Below are 21,960 nucleotides of genomic sequence, written 5' to 3' on the forward strand. Positions count from 1 at the left end.
TAAGCTTAGGCCATTCAAGCATTTGGCTCTTTAAGAAGAGCTTTTGAGAGAATAACTCAGCAATATGTAAAAATACTAAACAATACAGAAAAATGTAAATGGCAAGGTGTGTTTTCCAAGAGTATTTACGTCATGTTGGGGAAGCAAAACTTAAATACACACAACAGCATAGTTGAGTACAAAAGTTGGCATTAAGTATAAATGAAATCAGTTTCCAGAGGGACAGATTCAGTGCAGATTAGAGTAGCTGGGGAAGGCGTTATTGGATAGCAGAAGCTGTGTTTGCTGAAGAGCCTTCCCCAAACACACACAGCCCTGATACAGAACCTCCGCTTTCTTACCGTCTTCTCAGGTTAAGTTGTTTGGCAGCAGAGCCGTATGCAGTTTGACAAAGACAGTAGTAGCTTGAGTTGAAACCAATCTTAACCTGTTTGGGAAGTCATGTTCTTACAGAGCCGTGGATAGTAAAACATTGTCCCTGGGTGGTAAGATCAGAGCTAATCTTTTTTTTTTTTTTATAAATTTCTCCATATCCTGTCATGAGCAAGTTTTAAATTTATTTTTTAGAATAAAAAATAGCATTTCCATTAAGACCCTCTGATAAATTTGAGAAATTGAAATAATCAGTTTTCTTTCTTCACCTTTTATTTATGTGCGTATTCTTCTCTTCGGCTGCTTTTATCAGACCTTAGAAGTCCAGGATTACTCACTGGAAAAGGAGAGTAAAGAATAGAAAGCATATAATTTTTAACTTACTACTCAGAATCAGTAGGTGTGGCAGTAATTGAGGAGGTGAAATATCTGAGTTAAATACAGTTTCTATTTGTGCTTTTGAGAATTGGAAATTTTTTATTATTGAGAGTATCATTGATATTGAGAGAACGTTTAAAAATTGCTTTTATTGACAAGGAGGTATTATTATCTAGTGAGTAATTACCATTCGATTAGCACTGTCAGATCAAATATGTACAGTGACTCCAAAAGTAGTTTTCTAAATGTAATTACTAAATGATAAGTTTAAAATTTAGTGATTAAATTTACTAGAATCATATTTGGTTCAGTTTTTCTCTTGTGTTATCAGAAGCTAATTTTAATCAGTGGAATTTTTTATCTGTCTTGGGAAATGATTAAGAGTAAGTAACATAGAAACAGCAAGATTCTTCACTTAAAGAATTAATGATCAATAAACATTTAAATTAACATTTATGTAGAAGCAGTTTTTGATATACCAGTCTTCAGTATATGCTTGTAATTTGTAATATTAAAAAATACCAAAATTAGTACAGTGGACAGCCTGAAGGGCTCATCTAACTGTATTAGAGTGTGAATTAACAAAAACCTCTTTCCCAGAGGAAGATGGATGACCTGGCCTGAGATCAGGTATCTCAACTAATACCGATGGGTTTTTAGTATCTCAGTTTACCAATTTTTGGATCTTCAACAAATGAGAATAACTGGCCATCAGGCCTTGAGAATTTAATTCTGTTCTTTCCCTGTCTACTTCCATAACCACATTGAACTTGTTCTAAAAAAGGTTAAGAGTTTATATTTTTAAAGAACTAGTTCCTGAGTCACAAAACCTGAATTGAAATCCAAGCCCAAGTGCCTTCAGAAGGGGTCCGAGGAGCACTTTGAGGGTAACTAGAGGAGAGATGCCCTCTAGTGGCGACTGTGGTGAACTGGGTTGAGAAAAGGAGTCAATCTCTTTTTCAAGCCAACTCATTCCTTAAGTATAAGAAAAAGTAATTTACATATGAATTTTATTTTAGAATACAATATTTTAAATTCTAAAACAAAAGCAATAAAATTTTTAAAAATTTTATCTAAACAGTTCAAAATTTTACTGCAAAGCGCAACAAAGTTTACTTATTAATTTCTGCATAGGGATAAGGAAAAACTTCAGGATTTCAGAATTATGATGCATTGAATGATAATGAGGTTACTGAGATTATAATGGATGTAGTCAGAGAGAGTAAGAGCACAATAGAATAATTGAGAGCAAACTGAGTTAGTCTCAGGAAACACATTTATACACCAAGCTACCACTGAAAATTCTAACAAACAAAAGAATACACAATCATGCATTCCATTAGTTGTCAATAGATAGCTGTCTTCATATAGCACGCAGCCTCTAGAAAACTCCACTGTTCACTTGTGAGAGAATTGATTTGAAAATGACGAATCATACCATAGTAGCAGGAAATATTTTATTTAGACATCCATTGAAATGTCTAAAGCTTCTACTGAGGGGAAGTAGCTTATGTCTTTTTTTTTAGTATTTTTTAAAGACTTTATGTATATGTTTTCAGAGAGAAGGGAAGGGAGGGAGAAAGAGAGGGAGAGAAACATTGAGGTGAGAGAAACACACCAGTTCGTTGCCTCTTGTATGTACCCTGACCTGGGACTGAACCCACAACCCCGGCCTGTGCCCTGAGCAGAAATTGAAACAGTGACCTTTTGCTTTGCAGGATGATACCCAACCAACTTAGCCACATCAGTGAGGGCAGTAGGTTATGTCCTACATATCATTTATTATGGATAAATAAGCCAGGTTTGAACCTATTATCTCTTATTATATTTCTCTATATATTATATTTTATCCCATATATTAATGTTATTAATACTTTTGCAACATTCTGTGATATTTCTATTGCCATTGAATCAAAAGCAGTACCTTGGAAAATGCACATGTATGTTACAAATACATGACTAATTAAAATAGTTCAGCTTCTATAGTAAGAGTCTATCTGTGTTTCCTACTGTACTTTGTTTCTTATGTGATCAGCTAGTGTGTTAAAAGCTTTTCTTAATTAAAAGTATATTCTAAAACATAATAGATTGAGACAGTAGCCTTGAATCTCTCAGGCAGTGTGACTCAGTGACACAAATCGCAGCAACACCCATAAATCAGAGCATCTCTCCTTGAATACCAAGTGAGGACAGCGTTGGCATAAACCCATATGCTGCTTGGAGTTTTGGTTTCATTTGCATTTCTTACCTCACCCCCAGCACCCTGCCTTTGGAGCCTTAGTTACACTTTGGAATGTGTATTGGCATTTCTCCAGTGCTAATTGTATTGTGTTTCTTTAAGTCCTTAGAAAATCTTAATTTAATTATTTGGTTTTAAAGTTTTTGCTGTTCTCTCTTTCCAAAGGGATTTTGCTGTAGGAATCTGTAACAAAATTAGTGAGATGATTCAAGGTATGTATGCTTTATTTAGTATTATGAAGTGACTTGATGGGATTTGTATTATTAATAATAGCTGCTAACCTTAAGTACTTACTATGTGCTAGTCACTATTTACTCATTTATTCATTCAACTAATACTTTATGAATGAATGCTCTAAGTTTTCTAATGCCATCTTCCATGCTTAGCTTCCTGTGTGTTAGCCCCATTTAAAAGGGAGCTCAGGAGCTACGGCGCTGCACCGTTCTAGGGGACACCACATCCTTTGTATTTTCGTATTTTTGTAAATGACATCCTTTTGAATTGTGCAGCTTGTCAGACTTGTATAGGCAATGCTATTATGTTTATTTTACAGAGAAGGAAATAAAATGACTAAATTGAAGACCAAGATACAGTGGTTGAATTTTATCCTGTTTCCCTTTATCCCTGTGTCTTTTTTTCTACCATCCTAAAAAGGCTTTCCTACAGAAAGGGCTGTCTCTAGAAGGAAGCATCACGCATCGTGGAGCAGGGTTTTATTGAATCCTGCTCTTTCAGACGTGATCTCAGCAAAGAAACAGATGGCATACTTGAATTAAGATAATCCAAGGAGTATGTGATGAAGGAACCATTTACAAACATACGGGCAGGGTAAACTATAGGTGAGAGTGCAGTCCTGCGCCTCTTTAGGATGCAGGGGAGGGAGTGGTTAGCGGAAAGCTGGAGTCGTGTCAAGAGGGTCACTTTGAAAGACTGACCGTCGGTGAATGTGATATGACCCTACATGGAGGGAACCAGGGAATAAATACTCTGACTTCATTCTTCTCCCTCCCATCTCCTGGGGTTCTGTGCTTTGGCCAAACCCAAGTAGAGGCCAAATAGCAAGGGAGTTTGTTGATGTAAGCCGAAGTTGAAATGCTATCATATGTTCACACTAAGAGTCATTTTGCAGTGGGAAAACCAGTGATTTGCAGAGTATAAATTAGCTTTTGGCATATATATACTATATTACAAATGACAATTTTTGATCTTTATCACTGCAAAACCCTGCTGCATAAGAAAAGGGGTTTGTTTGTTTGTTTAGTGCTAATTTTGGTAGGAAAAGATGCATTGCTGTTAATTCTCATGGAGTTCCAGCTGTGCATGCAGTAAAGAATAGCACCGCTATGCAAAATTCACAGAAATTCAAAACCATTCCATGCATAGTCTTTTCACATCTTGATTTTGACATAATGTTGAAGGAAACCACTGAAATTGTAAATATCAAATTTTAGCCATTGAGTATGTGTGTGTCTCGAGGTCTGTCCAGAAGATATCCAGCTATGTACTGTGAAAAATCAAGACATTTATTGAAAAAGATACAAGACACAAGAAACATTGTACTTACAATAGTGATGCCTCAGTCCCTTTCAAAGTAGGTCCCTTGGGACGTCACACACTTTTAATCACCATTAACTTTCTGCCGTATTTTCCTGAATCTCATCAATGGTCTGAAATCTCTTCTCTTTCAAAGGTGATTTTAGTTTTGGGAAAAGCCAGAAGTTGCTAGGCATCAAATCTGGGTTGTAGTGGGCTGAGTCCCCTGGGTGATTGATTAGGTGTTTTGCCAAAAAACTGCATGGGACATGATGCCAGAGAGGACGCAATGTTGTGACGAAGCCAGTCACCAGTTGCCTAAAGCTGCAGGCTTCGGAATCATCCAAATAGTTTCTGCAGAGGAATGTTCAAGCCTAATGCAAAACTTGATGCAGATTTGTTATTCTACTCAGTCATTTTGAATGTGACAGCCGCACAGTACACATGCTCACTCAACCTTGTCTACTGCCCCCACTGACTAGTACAGTAAAGTCATCATTGTTCATGCATGCACATTCTAGTCCACTCTCTTCGCCTGCTAGGTTACAATGATGTCACACAAATCATTCTTGTTATTTTAACAATGGCTGCACTTTTTCAGACAGATCTCGTAGATAAACGTATTTGTACCTTTTTAGTATGCTATGAGAAGAAATAGGCAACAAAATGAGTTTGCTTTTCACTGTGCCTTTTAAAGGCATGTTCTCCTATCGGATGTGGTTGTATAGTCACTGAACAATTCATGGTAAGATAAATACTTTTGGAAAAAACTACTGCACTGATTAAACATCGTATTAGGATACGATTTGTTTTTAAATGGTTATTGTGCCAGTTGAGTCAGAACTTGTACGTGCGAGTTGTTACCAGGAGGATGACCCCAAATCCTGAGAACGCTTTGTGTGCCCAGGCTTAGCCACACCTGTGGACCTGAAGCTGAAGTTGATCCCCATCCTGCAGCACATGCACCACGACGCCATCCTGGCCTCCAGCGCTCGTCAGCTTTTGCAGCAGCTGGTCACGTCCTACCCTTCCACCAAAATGGTGATCGTTTCTCTGCACACCTTCACTCTGCTTGCAGCCTCATCTTTGGTGGATACACCCAAGCAGGTAGTTTTGATTTTTTTTAAACGACCTTTTCTTCGCTAATCTTGCATATTAAGTGTATGATAAAAGATAAATAACTCATTAACTCATACATGTTGATAATACTAAGATATCCTTTCCCTAATAAAGATCTGTTAATTTCCTTGTTTTTTCCTTCTCTGTATTCGCAACACTGATTTTTGGGACTCCTTGAGGAAATGAGGTAGAGATGGGTACATAGCAGAGCATGGAGCATAAAGAAAGGATTGAGTCTTGAAGGCCAGGCCCTGTGTTGGAACCTTATGAATTAAAGGACGGTATCATTTCATACACAAAGAGAGCGAGGCCTAAACATGGCAGCCCTGATAAATGACAGGGCTGCACTTTGAAATGAGTCCTGTCTCAAGTCTGTAAATTTCACTAAGCAACATTGCTCCCCTGATGGTAATTTCAGTGACAGTATTGTTAACTGTGTGGCTTATTTCCTTTGTAGATTCAGCTTCTCTTGCAGTATTTGAAAAATGACCCCAGGAAAGCAGTAAAGAGGCTTGCTATTCAAGATCTGAAATTACTCGCAAATAAAACACCACATACTTGGAGTAGGGAAAACATCCAGGTACATAGAATTTTTAAAATTAATAATTTATATAGAAAAAATATAGCATTGTAATAAATTGTTTTGCTTCAATTTTTTATGTCATCTTTGTCATCATCTAAGTGTTCAAATATGAAAAATTCTGAGAACACTGTTGAATTTACAGAAGTTGTACGTGGCAAAGTAAATGCGTGAGACTTCTATCATTTAAAGTTTGTTTGTTTTAGTGAATTAGACTTGCCTCTCAATTTCTTGTTAATTTTCACATAAGCAGCTCTATCAGGCTAATTGAGAAGGCCAGTTAAATTGTTTATTTTATTCCTGTCTCCTTCAGTCAATTTAGGGAGAATAATTTTGGTGCTGCTATGACTTATTAGGGAGAGGATGCAAGATGGGTAACTTGGCAAAGTGTATTTCTCCTTTTGACAGAGAGCAAAAAACATTCCTAAGTTTTCTTCTGTAAATATACAAGAGCAGATCTCATTCTCCAGACTTTTACTATGGTATCTTTTTATAGCATTCCTGAGGTTAAATTATTATTTTGTTGGGCTTTTTCCCCCCAAAATGTAACCCTATTTGTTTCCATATTGCTGATAACAGATGCACCATTTTCTTAAAAATTCTATTTAAAGTGAAGTCGAAGATTTTTAGAATTAGCCCTTCATTTTCATGGATTTTATCTCTTGGTATCATTACACTATGGTATAACAACCTTTGAATTTCAGATTATTAAAACTAAGGTGCTGTGTTTGTTTCTCTGATTGCAATTTTTCCAAATATATTTCAATATATTATAGATGGATAGCCACAAATATTCTAAAAAAATAAGGGCAGTTGTTAGTTTTTGCATTTAGTAGATGAGCAAATTAGAGTTCTGAGAGACTTAGTATGCTTAAGAGAGTTTCTTAAGAGGCCTTCATTAAGAATTGAATTAAAAGCACTTATCTGGTGCTTTTTCTACTAAACAATACTGTCTTTCCAAGAAGAGAATGTGTCCAGTCACTTTTGTCACCCTGAGGAACTTGTGCATTGAACCAAACCAGGGACGGTCATGGTATTATTCCTTTTCATTGTTTCCCTTATTGTTAGAGCACACATTCAGGAAAATATGCTAAATGTATATTGAATAGTTCAAGAATTGTGCCTGAAAACCCATGTAGCCACGCTCCAGCTGGAAACAGAACACTGCAAGATCAAAACCCTCCTTCCCTCCCACCCTCCTTGATCAGAACATTAACACCTACCCAAAAGAAACCACTGTTTTGACTTTTCTGATAATCATTTCTTTGCTCTTTATAACTTTACCATCTGTGTGTGCTTCCCTAAAATATTGCTGAGTTTTTGTTTCTTTTGCTCAACACTGTACTGGCAACATTCATCTATATGGTTGCATGATTTTTCCTTTTAATTGCCAACATGTAGAATGATCAGACTTTTTACATTTTTACCAATTTAGAAGCTGTAGTTTTAATTTCTAATTCCTTGATTACTAAAGAATTTAGACATCTTTTTCAGTGTTTATTGACCATTTGAATTTTCTCCTTTTGTGACATAGCCGTTCACATTTCTTGTCTATTCTTCTGTTGATTTGTAGTTATTCAGAATATATTACGGATACTTGTACTTATCCGTATTTTTCAGACCATAAGATGCACCTAGGTTTTAGAAGAGGAAAACAGGAAAAATAATTTGAAGCAAAACATGCGGTAAAATATTTAATAACATAAATAACAATATTTCACCAGTATAAATGTAAACAGAACTGAACAGCGCATTAACAGCCATTATTCCTCCCAAATGGGACAGGGTGCATCTTATAGTCCGAAAAATATGCTTGTTGGTCCTTGGCAATTCTATATAAATTTCAGCAGCAGCTGGTCAGGTTCCACCTTTTTAAAAAAGTTGATAATTTGATTGGGATTGCAGTGAACAGAAAAAAACAATTTATAAGAAATCTATGTCTTTACAATGTTAAGTTTTCTAATGCATGAACATGTTATATCTTCATGATTATTTAGGTCTCTTAAATGTGTTTTTTGCCTGACTTGGTTTTGTCTGATATTAATATAGCTACATTAGCGTTCTCCTGGGTGTATTCACATGGTAGATTGTTTGCTGTTTTTTCACTGCCAGCCTTTATGCATCATTATGTTTCTGATACATCTTATAAAGAGCATTTAACTGGATTATCTTTAATCCAGCCTGGAAGTCTTTGTCCTTTTAAAATGGAGTGTTTGGTTCATTTACATTTACTATGATTTATTATATATTAAGGTTTAAATCTTATCCTATTTTTTGTATTCTTTATGTCTCGCTGTTCTTTCCTCCTCTTTTTATTGGCTACCTTTAATGTCTACCATTTATTTTTCTGTGAATAGTTTGGAAGTTTACAGACTTTTTAATTCTTTTAGTTATAAAAATGACAACATGCATATTTTTTATGAAAATCTAGAGTTAATTCTGTTACAGAGACCTTAGAACATATTTTAACTGCTTTTACATCCCTTTGAACTTTTATATATTGTTGTCATGTGTCTTTTTTTTTTAATGTATTTATCTTTAGAGAGGAAGGGAAGGAGAGAAGGAAAGAAAGAAACATCAATGTATGGTTGCCTCTTGTGAGTCCCCTGCTGGGAACTGGCCTGCAACCCAGGCATGTGCCCTGACTGGGAATCGAACCGTGATCATGTGGTTTGCAGGCCCGTGCTCAATCCACTGAGCTACACCAGCCAGGGCTATATATTGTTGTCATGTGTCTTAATTCTATCTTTTCTTGTCAAACAATTTGTTATTGTTTTATAAATTCGTTGTTTTTAGGACCTTCCAACTGCCTTTGCTCTTCTTGCATCTCAGGCTCTGGGATACTTTTTCTTCTGCTTTTGGACAGTCCTTTAGAGAGGGTCTACATTCCTCAGTACTTGCTTGTCTGAAAATGTCTTCATTTTACCCTCAGTCATAAAAGATACTTTCACCAGCGATAGAATTCCCGGAGCATTGGGGATACCACTTTCCTCTCTAGTGGTTTCCATTGTTACTGCTGAGAAGCAGCAGAATTCTTTTACTGGAATTTTTTTCCTCTTGCCCTTAAAATTTTCTGTGTAATTTGGTTTTCTTCAGTTTCACTATGAAATGTCTGGTTGTGAATTTCTTCTATTTAAACTATGCAGATGATTGACTTTCTTGAATTATAAATTTGGTGTCTTTCAGCAGTCCTGGGAAATTATCAGGCATAATCCCTTCAGATATTGCCAAGTCTCTCTTACTTTTCTCTCTGCATCTCCAGTTAAATGTGTTAGCCCAGTTAGCCCTTCTCCATTAATCCTCTATGTTCCTTATCTTTATATATTTCATGTCCTTATCTTTTTATGCTGTATTCTGGGTTTACTAATTATGTCTCCAGCTTATCTAAAACCTTTTCAGATTTTGTCTCTGCTATCGATTACTATTGGTTCTGTGTTGTACCCCTTTTCCTTGTATACTTGGTAGTTTTTACCTCGAGCTACCCATTTTCCTTGGAAAAGTATGTGTGGGAATTCTTTAAGGCCCAGAATGAAAGTGTGTTCCCCTAGAGGAGATTTGCATTTGCTTCTGTTCCATAGAGAGGTCATGTAGTGATACAAGCTGTGGGGGAAAACAAAGTCAGGGAAGAGGATTAGTGAGTGTGGAAGATGGAGTTTGAAATGGGGCAGCCAGTAAAGCCCTCAGCAAGGGGTTGACAGTTGAGGAAGGACCTGAAGGAGGAAGCATTGACTTCATGTGCTGCTGAGTGGAGACTGTGCCAGCAGAGGGAGCAGCGTGAATGTGCGGTGAGTGTGTCTGCAAAAAAAGAGGGAGATGAGTAGATGCTATTGGATAGAAGGTTGGATGGGAGAGCAAGCAGATCATATAGGGCCCTCGAGGCCTTTGTAAGGATTTCAGCTTTTACTGTGCATGGCGTGGGCTGCCACTGGAAAATTGAAGCAGAGGACATTGTCCTTTTTTATTAATTGCAGTGTGTCTGACATGTAACATTGTGTCAATTAAGGTACACATGTTAATTTGATACTCTTATACATTGTAATATGATTGTTATTATAGCAATAATTAGCACCTCTGTCATATTATGTGATTATTTCTTTTTGGTGGTTGAATAATTGCGTTCTAGTCTGTTAGCAAGTTTGAATGTTTTTGTCTGTATGCACAGTGCTACCCGTTAGATCTGCAGGACTGACTATTTGTTGCAAGTGGTTAAACCCTTGAACGTTACCTGTCCTATCCCTCCAGTTACCCCCCTCCCCAAGTCAGACAGAGAAAAACAAATACCATATTATGGTATTTACAGAAGCTGAATAGTGATGAAATATTTCAGTGATGAAATATGTTTTCATCACTTATAGAAGCTGAAAAGGCCAAGTTCTTCAAAGCAGAGAGTGAAATGGTTACCAGGGAATGGGCGGGGGGCAGAGGCTGTTATCCGACTTGAGTTGTAAAAGACTCTGGCCTTGCTGTGTTGAGACTGCATTGTAGGGGCACAAGGGCAGGAGCAGAGCATTTAGGAGACAATTATGAATAAGCCAGTTAGAAAATAGTGCAGTCACCTTAACCATGGATGTTGTGGGTTGTCAGCGAGAAGTGGTAATGTTCTGGGTCCAGCACAGGTAACACCCCTTCTTTATTACAATATCATAAACAGGTAATTCTGTAACATAACAATATCTCACCGAAGCACACCATTTGACATTTTAGGTGAAATGTTCAAATTGCTGTCCATTCGTGTGAGACGGTGATGTGCCCTACCAACCACACTCAAGCAAGCCTTACTTCTGCTGAACTCTATTTTAAGGGCAAAGCTGACTGGTTCACAGGCAGATATATGTAGAGGAGGAAAAAAGGATGACTCTGAGGTTTGGGGCTTCAAAAAATTTACTTAGAATGGGTGAAACGCTGGGAAGCTTATTTCTCTAGCAGAAGATCAGGAAGGAGTTCAGATCTAAGCACAGAGTTTACAGTGTCACACATCCAAGTGGTTGAGCCACGGACGTATGAGTCTGGAGGTCAGTGAACAGATCTGCCTTAGTTATAGAAGATCTAGACGTTGGAAGAGTCATCAGTTTATCGGAAGTGTTGTCAGAAAGCCAACAGGGAAAATGGATTCATTTGAAATACAGGGTGGGGCAAAAGTAGGTTTATAGTTGTGAGTGTGCAAAACACAGAGTTTATTCTTGTATTATTATTTATTGATTGTTGTATTTTCCATACAAACAACTGTAAACCTACTTTTGCCCCACCCTGTATGGTGTTAGAGGGAGACTTCTGCAGATACCCTGGACCTCCAGAAAGATAAGCAGATGGGTCCTAAAGCAAATGAAGCCTGCAACATAGCCAGAGACAAAAATGACAAAACTGAAGCTGTTCTACTTTGGGCACGTCATGAGAAAGCAGGGTTCTTGCAAAAGATGCTGGGGAAAATAGAAGGCAGCAGGAAAAGGGGAAGACCACATATGGAAACATGATCATAAGGTGTGGGTGAGAATGGAGGATGCAAAGCCAGAGATTTGAAGAAAAATAGAAATGCAAATAAACTAGGGTATTAGAGGATTGCCAGAGAGTGGAGGGAAGCAGTGCGTGGGGTGGGCAAAAGTAGGTCTCCTGTGCCGTTGGAACACTCTTTTGAGTCAATAAAGTGATGGTAGTAATCATAACCTGCGCGTGTCTGTTTTCCATACAAAAACCTCCTTTAGTCCACCCGTGTGTAGTGTCTGGCATAGACATAAAAGTGCTTGTATAAGAGTAGCTCTGAGAAACAGTATTAAAGGTAGGATTGTTTTGTAGTTTTCCTTTTTGTATACTTTGACAAATTGTGGGGTTGGCATTATGCTGCCTTAAAATGAATTGAGATCTTTCTAAATTCAGGAGTGGTTAAGAGCTATGACATAAGAAACTTTCTACCTCTTGAGGGTATAGCTTTGAAAAAGTACCATAAATTCATCTGAAGGTTGAACTTTTTCCAGGGGTAACATTCTGAGGGCCTTTCCAATTACATATTTATTGCCCTATCAAAAGTTGATTGATTATTAATTAAACATTGTTTACTTTTCATTTAAAATATATACTTTTAAGTGTTTATTTTTCCCATGAAGAATTTTTTCCCACTGTGCCTAAAATCTGAGCCTATCGATTTTCACTAATTGGATGTGATCAAGTAATTGTTTTTTCAAAACCTAGTTATATTTTTGAAAGCCATGAAATAGAGCAGAGGCAAACATTTCTAATGATTTACTTTACGAGATAATAGTTTGTTGATCTCAAATTTGAATTTTACTCTCAATTACCAAGAATAATTCTTCTTCTTCTAAGGCTTCCTCCTCTCTCTTTACTTTCTTCTTTCCTTCTTCTCAGTGGGTCTTATGCTGCTGATTGATTTTGGGAATCTTGGTATTTCAAACGCAAATTGTGTCTGTTTCATTGTTACTTTTACTAGTGTGTTCGTAGGTAATATAATTCTACGTGGCATCAAGTGGAACAGGTTTAAAGGAAATGCTTTCATTCTGAATATTTTAGAAACCCAACAGAAGGAAGGGCCCAAGTACAGGGTACTATGACTAAAGTCATCAAAACCAGTTAATTTTTAGGAACACAAATATTTATCATATATTTATATTTTCTTTGGATAAATATCCATTTTAGTTGGTGTTAATCTGTATTATAGTTTACACTATTCTTACAGTGTTATCTGGAAAGAAGATTTGATTTATGCAACTTTTCTGTTACCAAGTTCTAGATATTCTCAAAGACATCATTTTATTTTTGGCATTACCTCTCCCGCCAGGTGAGAGTCATACTTTACCTGGTATCAGGAGGGATGGCGAGTTAAGCCTGAGAACTCTTTTAATAATCTTTTTCTCTATAGTTAGTACGATGGAAACAGAAAGTTTAGAGGTGTTATATCTCAGCCACTGAGTACTTTGAAGCATAGCATTTTCTTTACTTTAAAGATTATAAACTTTTTGCCAGTCTTTTCTGGAACACATCCCTGGTGGTCAGTTCTGTTCTAGAGTAGAGAAACCCCTGTTTAGGAACTGACCCAGAAAATGGTAATTCAGGACACGCTTCGTTTGAGCAGTGAGTTAAACCAGCATAAAGAAATTCAGGCTTAATAGTCAGTGAGGAAGACAGTGCTGCCTGAGAGAGGGGGCTTTGTTTGAAGAGTTCGATTTTCCTTTTTGCTGATAGGAAAAATAGTCCTGGTAAGAACAATTTTGTAATAGGTAATATCCTTGAAACAGGAACTTGAACCAGATTTTGTTATTGAAATATGATTGTTGTACCATCTCTGGGGAACTTTGTGATGTGCTCTGTTAAGCTTGCTAATTTGAATTAATGGACCTTTAAATGAGCACATATTTACTGAGAGCATTTTAGGTACTCAATACTGTGATAGGTGACAGATTAGAAGATAACTATAAATAATTTTATCATAAATTTTCTAAACATTTTGTTCAGTTTTTCAGATGGTAAAATTCTTGCTTCTTTAGGATTATTAATATCATTATCATATATAAAATGTATTACTTCCTTCTTGGTTATACCAAAAGGTTAAATGTCTGTTATACACAGAACACTCTACAAAACATAATTTTGAATATTTATAAACACAGGTCATAGTCCTTAACCTCTGGGGCTCTTTGGTTGGGAATATTATTCCTAAGCATAAATTAATTAACAGTACAGGCAGGACTGTTTAGGCAGTAAAAAGTAGTTAAATGGAAATAGCCTAAGTATTTAAATAAATAAAAACTAACAATTACCTAATCATAGTCACTTTTGAAAAAATGCTTTTTTTTTTAACTTCAAAAACAGCATCTGTGTCTGCTTTTGGTTCCTTGTCCCCTGCTTTCTCTAATACACTTGCTTTTGATCTGTTTCCCTATCACTTTGCTTAGGCACTTAAAAGGCACTTAACGCTAGATCCAAAGGCCCTTTCCACTTGTGTCATCTGTCCTCTCTAACACAGTTGACACTGTTAAGGTGTTTCTTTTGGTTTCGTTGGCACTTACCTGTCCTCGCTCTTCCTTCCTTCTCCAAACTGTACCTTCTCCGTGCTGTTCACTGCCCCTGTCCTCAGAGTTTAGTCTTTGACCCTAGGTGCTTTCTCCCATTTCCTTTCTACCATTCTGGTAGCCTCCCTTAACAGAAGTGTGTGCATTCTTCTACAGTCTAGTTCTTGTACTGAGTTTCTGAACTGATCTCCATAGCAGAACTGGTCTGAACTGATCTGAACTAGCATAGCAGCTAGTAGGGATTGCAGAGTGTGTTGACTCTTAAGCTGTTTAGTCTTACAGATAACAGATATGGTCCCCACTTATATTTTAAATTTTAATTCATTTCTTTTAATGCCTGTGCATTCACATGTCAAAATTCAAAAGCCACAAAGGGATATAGAGTAAAATATTTCCCATTAAACTGTTCTACTATCCACTAATCTCCTTTGCCCAGTGGCAACCAATGTCTGATTTCTTGTATACATTCCCAGAGATGTTTCATATGAAAACAATTCTATGAAAAGCTTTACCTCCATTTTACAAAGAAGTTGAGACTCAGAGGTTTCAGTAATGGCTCAGATCGCAGAGATGGTGGGCAGCAGAGACAAAATTCAAGTGTGAGTCTATCAGTGAAAAAATCAACATCTCCAATTCCGGATGCCGAGTGGATATTTCTTCTTAGATTTCCCAGTCTTCCTATTTTCTGTCCTCCTCCTGAAATTAGCTTATCCCCATAAATATTTAATCTTTGTAAATGGACTCAACGTTCTCTGGTCAACAGGTTTGGAATTTTATAAAAATCATGGAATCTGTCTTGTTCATTCCATTGTATACAGGTTGGGGCAAAAGTAGGTTTACAGTTGTAAGTTTACAAAACAGAGTTTATTCTTGTACTGTTCCTTATTATTGCATTATTTTCCATACCAACAACTGTGAACCTCTTCTTGTCCCACCCTGTATAATCTCTTTCCAAATGTGTCTCATAGTCCTTCTCTGTTTTCCATTCCTACCACCAGGCTCTAGTTCAGGCCACCATTACCACTTGCCTGAATTATTGCCATAAACTATAGGTTGATCCTTAACTCTCAGCTCCTTTTGTTAACTTCTTCTGTTTAGCATTGCCAGAATATTCTTCCCTAGCACTTCAGATGACATTATTCTTCTCCAGTGGCTTCCTGTTTCTTTTCTCATCGGGTTTAAATCTCTGCCTAACTTTCAAGACCCTCTGTAATGTAGCCTGATCTTCCCTATTCAGGTTCTGTCTTATTCTTCATCCCTTTTGGATGTACCTTGTCCTAGGCCATCCGTGAACACTTGATGTTCTTCATTGTCAACAGCCTAATTGCCACAGTTCTTATTTGTATCACCTAGACTGCCTTTCCTTCCATTACCAGGAAACTACTGTATCTTTCAGATTCATTTCCATTTCTTCCATGATAAAATTTTACTGCTTCTTCTATTATTGTTATTACCTAGGTTTTTCTTTTAACTGGAAAACTATATATGCACATGATGAAGAATTCACAGGGTTTAGAGGTACACAATGAGTGAAATACAAGTCTGCGTTCCATCCCTTCCCAGATCCTTCCTGAAATTTTCATCCATTTGCAAGCATGTATATTTCTCTTTTATTTTCTGTACAAATGAAAATATACAGTGTGCATGTTCCTGAACCTTTTATCACTGAACTGTACATCTTAGGGTAGGACTGTCAAACCCATTTTCACCAGGAGCCACATCAGCCTCACAATTGGCTTCAAAGGGCCAAATGTAATTTCAACTCCTTAGCAGTTAAGGAGCAGTCACATTTATACAGTCCTAAAATTATTTCGGCCCTTTGAAGGCAATCTCGAGGCTGATGTGGCCCCCAGTAAAAATGAGTTTGACACCCCTGGCCTAGGGGAACTTCTCATATAAGTAGGTAGTTCTACTGCATTGTATTATCAACTATGTGGTGCTCCCTTTATATTCCCAGTTCCCCACTGTGAGGACATTAGACTAGTTTCCAATACTTCTCCTGTTATTGTTTACTTTGCTATATTGACTAGTCTGTAAAAAAATCACCTTTATGAACATATATTTCTAAAACAAGAATTTGGGACCTTCTTACATCATACACAAGAATAAACTCAAATGGATTAAAGAATGAACTTTTAGACTCAAAGCCATAAAAATTGTAGAAGAAAACACAGACAGTAAAGTCTCGGATATTTCTTGTAGCAATATTTTCTCTGATTTATCTTTTCCTGCAAGGGAAACAGAAGAAAAAAAATAAACAAATGGGACTACATCAAACTAAAAAGGTTTTGCATAGCAAAGGAAACTGTCAACAAAATGAATGGGAGAACATATTTGCCAATGATACATCTGATAAGGGGTTAACATCCAAAATTTATGAAGAACTTATAAAACTCAACACCAAGAAACAAACAGTCCGATTAAAAGTCCGATTAACGGTCCTGGTAAAAAGTAACAGTCCTGGTAACAGTCCTTCTGACTGGAAGGTCACCGGTTTGATCGCCAGTCAGGGCACTTGCCTGGGTTGCAGGCCAGGTTCCTAGTTTGGGGTGGGCGGGGGTTGGGGGGTGCATGTGAGAGGCAGCCGATCAATGTTTCTCTCACATATCCATGTTTCTTTCCCTCTCTTTCTCCCTCCCTTCCCCTCTCTCTAAAAATGGGCAAAGGACCCGAATAGACACTTCTCCAAACAGGACATAGAGATGGCTAATAGACATATGAAAAGATGTGCAATGTCACTAAGCATCAGAGAAATGCAAATTGAAACCACAATGAGATATCACCTCACACCTGTCAGAATGGCTGTCATTAATAAATCAACAAACAATAAGTGTGGGTAAGGATGTGGAGACAGGGGAACAGTTTTGCACTGTTGGTGGGAATGCAGACTGGTGCAGCCACTGTGGAAAGTAGTATGGAGTTTCCTCAACAAATTGGAAAGGAAACTGCCTTATGACTCAGCAATTTCTCTTCTGGGAATTTATCTAAAGAAACCTGAAACAATAATTCGAAATATATGCACCCCTATGTTCACTGCGGCGTTATTAAGTAGCCCAAGTGTCCATCAGTAGATGAGTGGATGAAACAACTATGGGACATTTACACAGTGGAATAGTACTTGGCTGTAAAAAAAAGACAAAACAAAAATGGAAATCTTACCCTTGGTGACAGCATGGATGGACTTGGAGAACATTGTGCTGAGTGAAATAAGCCAGTCAGAGAAAGACAAGTACCATATACTTTCACTCCTGTGTGGAGTCTAATGAACTAACAAGCAAAATAGAGACAGACTCATAGAGAACAGGTTGACAGCTGGGGTGGGGGTTGGAGGGATTGAACAAAAAGAAAAAAACTCATGGACACAGACAACAGTGTGCTGATTGCCAGAAGGGGGTTGGGGGTGTGTAAAAAAAGAACTTGGTGGTCTAATGACATACACATTGAGAATTTTGAGATTTAATGCCAGTTACCCACCATGAGGTTTATACCATCTTACCCTTCTATCAACAGGGTGTGACCATGCCTGTTTTCTGTACTGTATTCAGTGCTGTGCATTATTGAACTTTAATCTTGGCCATTCTGACTGGTGAAAAGCAACTCTTAATTTAAAATTTTCAAATTATGAGTGAGGTTTAACATCTTGTTTAAAAGCCATTTGTATAATATCTGTGATTTTTATAGTTTTTTTCTTTTTTTTAATTTCCCATAAAAAAGAAACAAAGGTCTAGTTTTGTTTGACAAGCAAGATAACTGGCCAATTCTCCTGGAACTGTTTATTGAATAAACAGTCCCTTTGATCTGAAAAGCCATCATCATAACATTAAATTCTAGTGTGTGTTCGAATGTTTCTGGGACCAGTTCTCTTTCATTGATTTCTGCATTCGTGAATAGGAAAAAGACTTTTGTGATTTCTGTGGATTTATTTTACATTTTACTATTCAGTAGGGCTTGTTCTTTAGGCCTCTCCTTATACTTTGTCAGAATCTTTTGGGATTTTTTTTTGTATAACCTTTACAAGCAGATTATCTAACCTCTCCTTTCCCTCAAATTTTGTCAATGTTTTCATTTGGGTAAAATTTGTAACCTTTCTGGAATTTTATTTTTAATGTTTCCCCTAGTCTTTGCTCATTTTCTGAGTCTTTATGGAGAACTGGACTTAGTTCAGTTTAACAGGGCAGTTATTGGACCATTTCTATTACATGCAGTCTTGTCAGATTCGTGAGAGTACACGTACAGAATGAGGCAGCCCTGTGTTAGGAGTGTGTATTTAGAGCTCACTGCATTGAGAGAACCCTTGCATCTTGTTTTGGTAATATAATACTTCAGACCACCTTAGTGAGGGGTAAATGACCTGAAATGGGAGAGGATAGATAGGTCATTCAATGTAAACTAGATGGAATATCACACTCTACTATTTTTTTAAATATATTTATATGGCCCTGACTGGTATAGCTCACTGGGTTGGGCATCCATCCGCAAACTGGAAGGTCACTGGTTTGATCGCCAGTCAGGGCACTTGCCTGGGTTGCAGGCCAGGTTCCTTGTTTGGGGTGGGCGGGGGTGGGGGGGGTGCATGTGAGAGGCAGCCAATCAACGTTTCTCTCACATATCCATGTTTCTTTCCCTCTCTTTCTCCCTCCCTTCCCCTCTCTCTAAATATATATATATATATATATATATATATATATATATATATATAATATAAAATCTATGTATATGAGCTATTATTCATATCTATTAGGTAAGCAAAATATGGTGGAAGTTCTGCTTGTGAGGACTAAATAGTATACATGATGACTTTTTAAAAAGTCTTTATTTTTTAGAATAGGTGCACATTTACAGAAAAATGGAGAAGATAATACAGAGGATTCATACATACCCCATACCCAGTTCCTCCTGTTATTGATATTTTACATTAATATGGTACATTCATTACAGTTGACTGATAGTGATACGTCATTACTATTAACCAAGGTTCATACTTTGCTCAGATTTCTTTAGTTTTAGCCTAATATCTTATTTCTCCCCGCCACTCCATCTAGGATATTACATTATATTTAGCTAATGTGTCTCTTTAGGCCTCTCTTGATTGTGGCAGTTTGGTTTTGTATCATGGAAAAAAGACATTAATACATATATATATTTTAAAAGCTAGAGATGTAAAATGAGTAGACACTTTAAAAATATATTGATGCTTTAGGTTTTATGTTCTTCTCTTTCTGCATTTCAGGTACTCTGTGAATGTGCCCTCCAGACTCCTTATGACAGCTTAAAATTGGGCATGCTGTCTGTCCTTTCCACTCTCTCAGGGACCATCGCTGTCAAACACTATTTCAGCATAGCTTCGGGTAAGCAGGGGGAGGAGATGGTACGTGGATGTCGTGCTAATCCCTTAGTTTATGTTGATTTTCAGGTTGCTTCCTCTGTACAGCTTTAGAGTCTGTTATATGCTAATGATTTATTTCAAAATTGCTTCTTGACTAATGCCTATGGTAATACAATCTTGAATCCTTGATCTAAACTGAAGGATGTTATTTTTCTATATTTGTTCTTTTTCTAATTGTATGTGGGTGCAACAATATTTTTGAGGGTGCTTAAAATAGCTGGTTTACTTTTATATGTCTGTAACTTAAAGTGCCCTTTAAATTTGAATACATTTCAAAGGCCAAGTGATGGTGAATTTTAAAAGCAAATGTCATGCTACCTTTTAGGTACACATCACTCTGGAAAATGGTTAAAATAAAGCTTTATCCCAGTTCAGTAATGCTTTACTGGTTGCCTAGTTCGAGATGAAGTAACTTCACAATGCTTTTGTTAATGCCCAGTGAAGAGCTTACTTATTAACCTAATAGACTTCAAATTAAATTTTTTTGTTTTATTTTAATGCAAGTTTTATGGAATCTTCATTGTTTTTTTGTAGTCAATTAATTTGATTTGGATTAATTAAAGAACTATAATGCACATTAATTCTTTTTATGGTTTCATAGCTTGTGAACTTACTGGGTAAAGGGAATTCCCTGACCTGTAGGTCCGGAGAGGAGGCTGAAAAGACCTTATATTCTATTACCAAGCCTCCCCGCCACCTGGGGTGCACATGTGGCCGGAATTTACTTAAATCATTTCCATACCAGGGACTGAATTGCAAGCTAGGAACAAGGAGGAGTGATGTGGGAGGACCCTGTTCTGTTGATGAAACAATGACCACAGCAGCCTCCAGTTTCCGGTACACTGTAGCAGTGGTTGTTGGCTATGTCTTGTACCTTTGCCAGCGGTGTAAGCTGTGACATCAAGATGTTAGTAACAAAAAACAAACACAAAAACAAAGGATGTCAGTAACAGTGGCATTAATATCCTCACCAGACTAATTCCATGCATGCTTTGGGCTGTGATCTTGGGTTCTGGCCTTGCCTTTTTTCCAAACTGATTTTCCAGCCTTTTCAGTAATTCTGTGAGGTACTCTGTATTGGTTATCTATTGCTACATAACAGATCACCTCAAAACTTAGTGGCTTAAAACCATGACCATTTTATTTGCTCTGATTCTGCAAATCAGTAATTTTCACTGGCCTTAGCTGGGCAGTTCTGCTGGTCTCATTTTGGCTCACTCACAAGACTGCAGTCCTCTGGAGCCTTGATCAGACTGAGTGGTCCACAGTGGCGCCATTCGGCAGAGGTTGAACAGCTTTCAGCCGAGGCACCTTGGTTCTCCTCAAGGTGACTCTCAGCAGGCTAGCTTGGCTTGCTTATAGCATGTTCTCAGAGTCCCAGCAGCAGCCAGAAGAAGGCAAACCATGAACACACACACAAGCACTTTTATAGCCTTTTGCTTGCACGTGGTTTTTGATGTCTTATTGGCCAAAGCAAGTCATATGACCAAGCCCAGCTAGGTGGGGAAATAAATACCCCTTGATGTGAGGAATTAGAAAATTACCTTGCAATGAGGCAAGCCTACGAGGGATGGGAGAGATTGTCAGAGTTTCCCAACAATTTACCACATACTCAGTGTGCTTTCAATAAATTCTTTTTCTGCACAAATCAGCCAGTTGCAGTTTTTTAGCTTGCAGTTAATAAATATTCTTGACTGACATCACACTTTGAAAGAGTTGCAGAGTATTAATTGTTAATTTGTAGGTTATATATGGAATTAAACAAAAGGCTTAATAACCAGACTAGGTAATGTTCACATGAAACGAAAGTAAAGGATTTTTCCAAAGTTAGATTATTTCCATAGATAACAGTAAATGTTTATTTTCATTGATTAGTTTTTTTCTCTATAGCCAGGATAGTTTATAAAAGAAATTTAGTGTTTAAATTTCCACTAGCTAGCAAATGGCTTGTAAGCATGTAAGGTGTTCAGTATCACATATATCTAAGAAAAATGCAAATCAGAACAATGTTGGAACACTTTACCCGTTGTTGAGATTGGTGCAGTCAGAAGTCTGATAACACGCTGTGTGGACAAGGACACAGGTGAGCAGTACTCATTCATTGCTAGTGGGGGTGTATAAGTGATTAAACCTCTGCAGAGGCGATTGGAAATACTCATGAAAATTATACCTGTATACCTAGAAATTTCACTTTTAGGAATTTATCCTACTAATGTGTTCACATATTTGGTAAATGACATGTGCAGGGTTATTCGTAGCATCATTGTATGAAATATCAAGGCATTATCCATCAGTAGTGGATGCAGTAGCATAAAAAGGCCTGTCAACGGGGAAC

At 37.3% G+C, this 21,960-nt stretch overlaps 1 protein-coding gene across 1 annotated transcript in view; it reads left to right on the top strand.

Annotated features, from left to right (window-relative positions):
• The window catches only part of INTS7 (integrator complex subunit 7), a 63,418-nt gene that overhangs the window by 14,296 nt on the left and 27,162 nt on the right, over nucleotides 1-21,960 (top strand). Inside the window, exons 5-8 of the mRNA XM_037027587.1 lie at nucleotides 3,155-3,201; nucleotides 5,430-5,629; nucleotides 6,099-6,221; nucleotides 19,470-19,587. Of these exons, the coding sequence (XP_036883482.1) occupies nucleotides 3,155-3,201; nucleotides 5,430-5,629; nucleotides 6,099-6,221; nucleotides 19,470-19,587 (488 nt within the window). The remainder of the gene's footprint in view (nucleotides 1-3,154; nucleotides 3,202-5,429; nucleotides 5,630-6,098; nucleotides 6,222-19,469; nucleotides 19,588-21,960) is intronic.

Source organism: Sturnira hondurensis, unplaced genomic scaffold (genome assembly GCF_014824575.4).
Source record: "Sturnira hondurensis isolate 20B ecotype Veracruz unplaced genomic scaffold, ASM1482457v3 Scaffold0019216, whole genome shotgun sequence".
NCBI lineage: Eukaryota > Metazoa > Chordata > Mammalia > Chiroptera > Phyllostomidae > Sturnira > Sturnira hondurensis.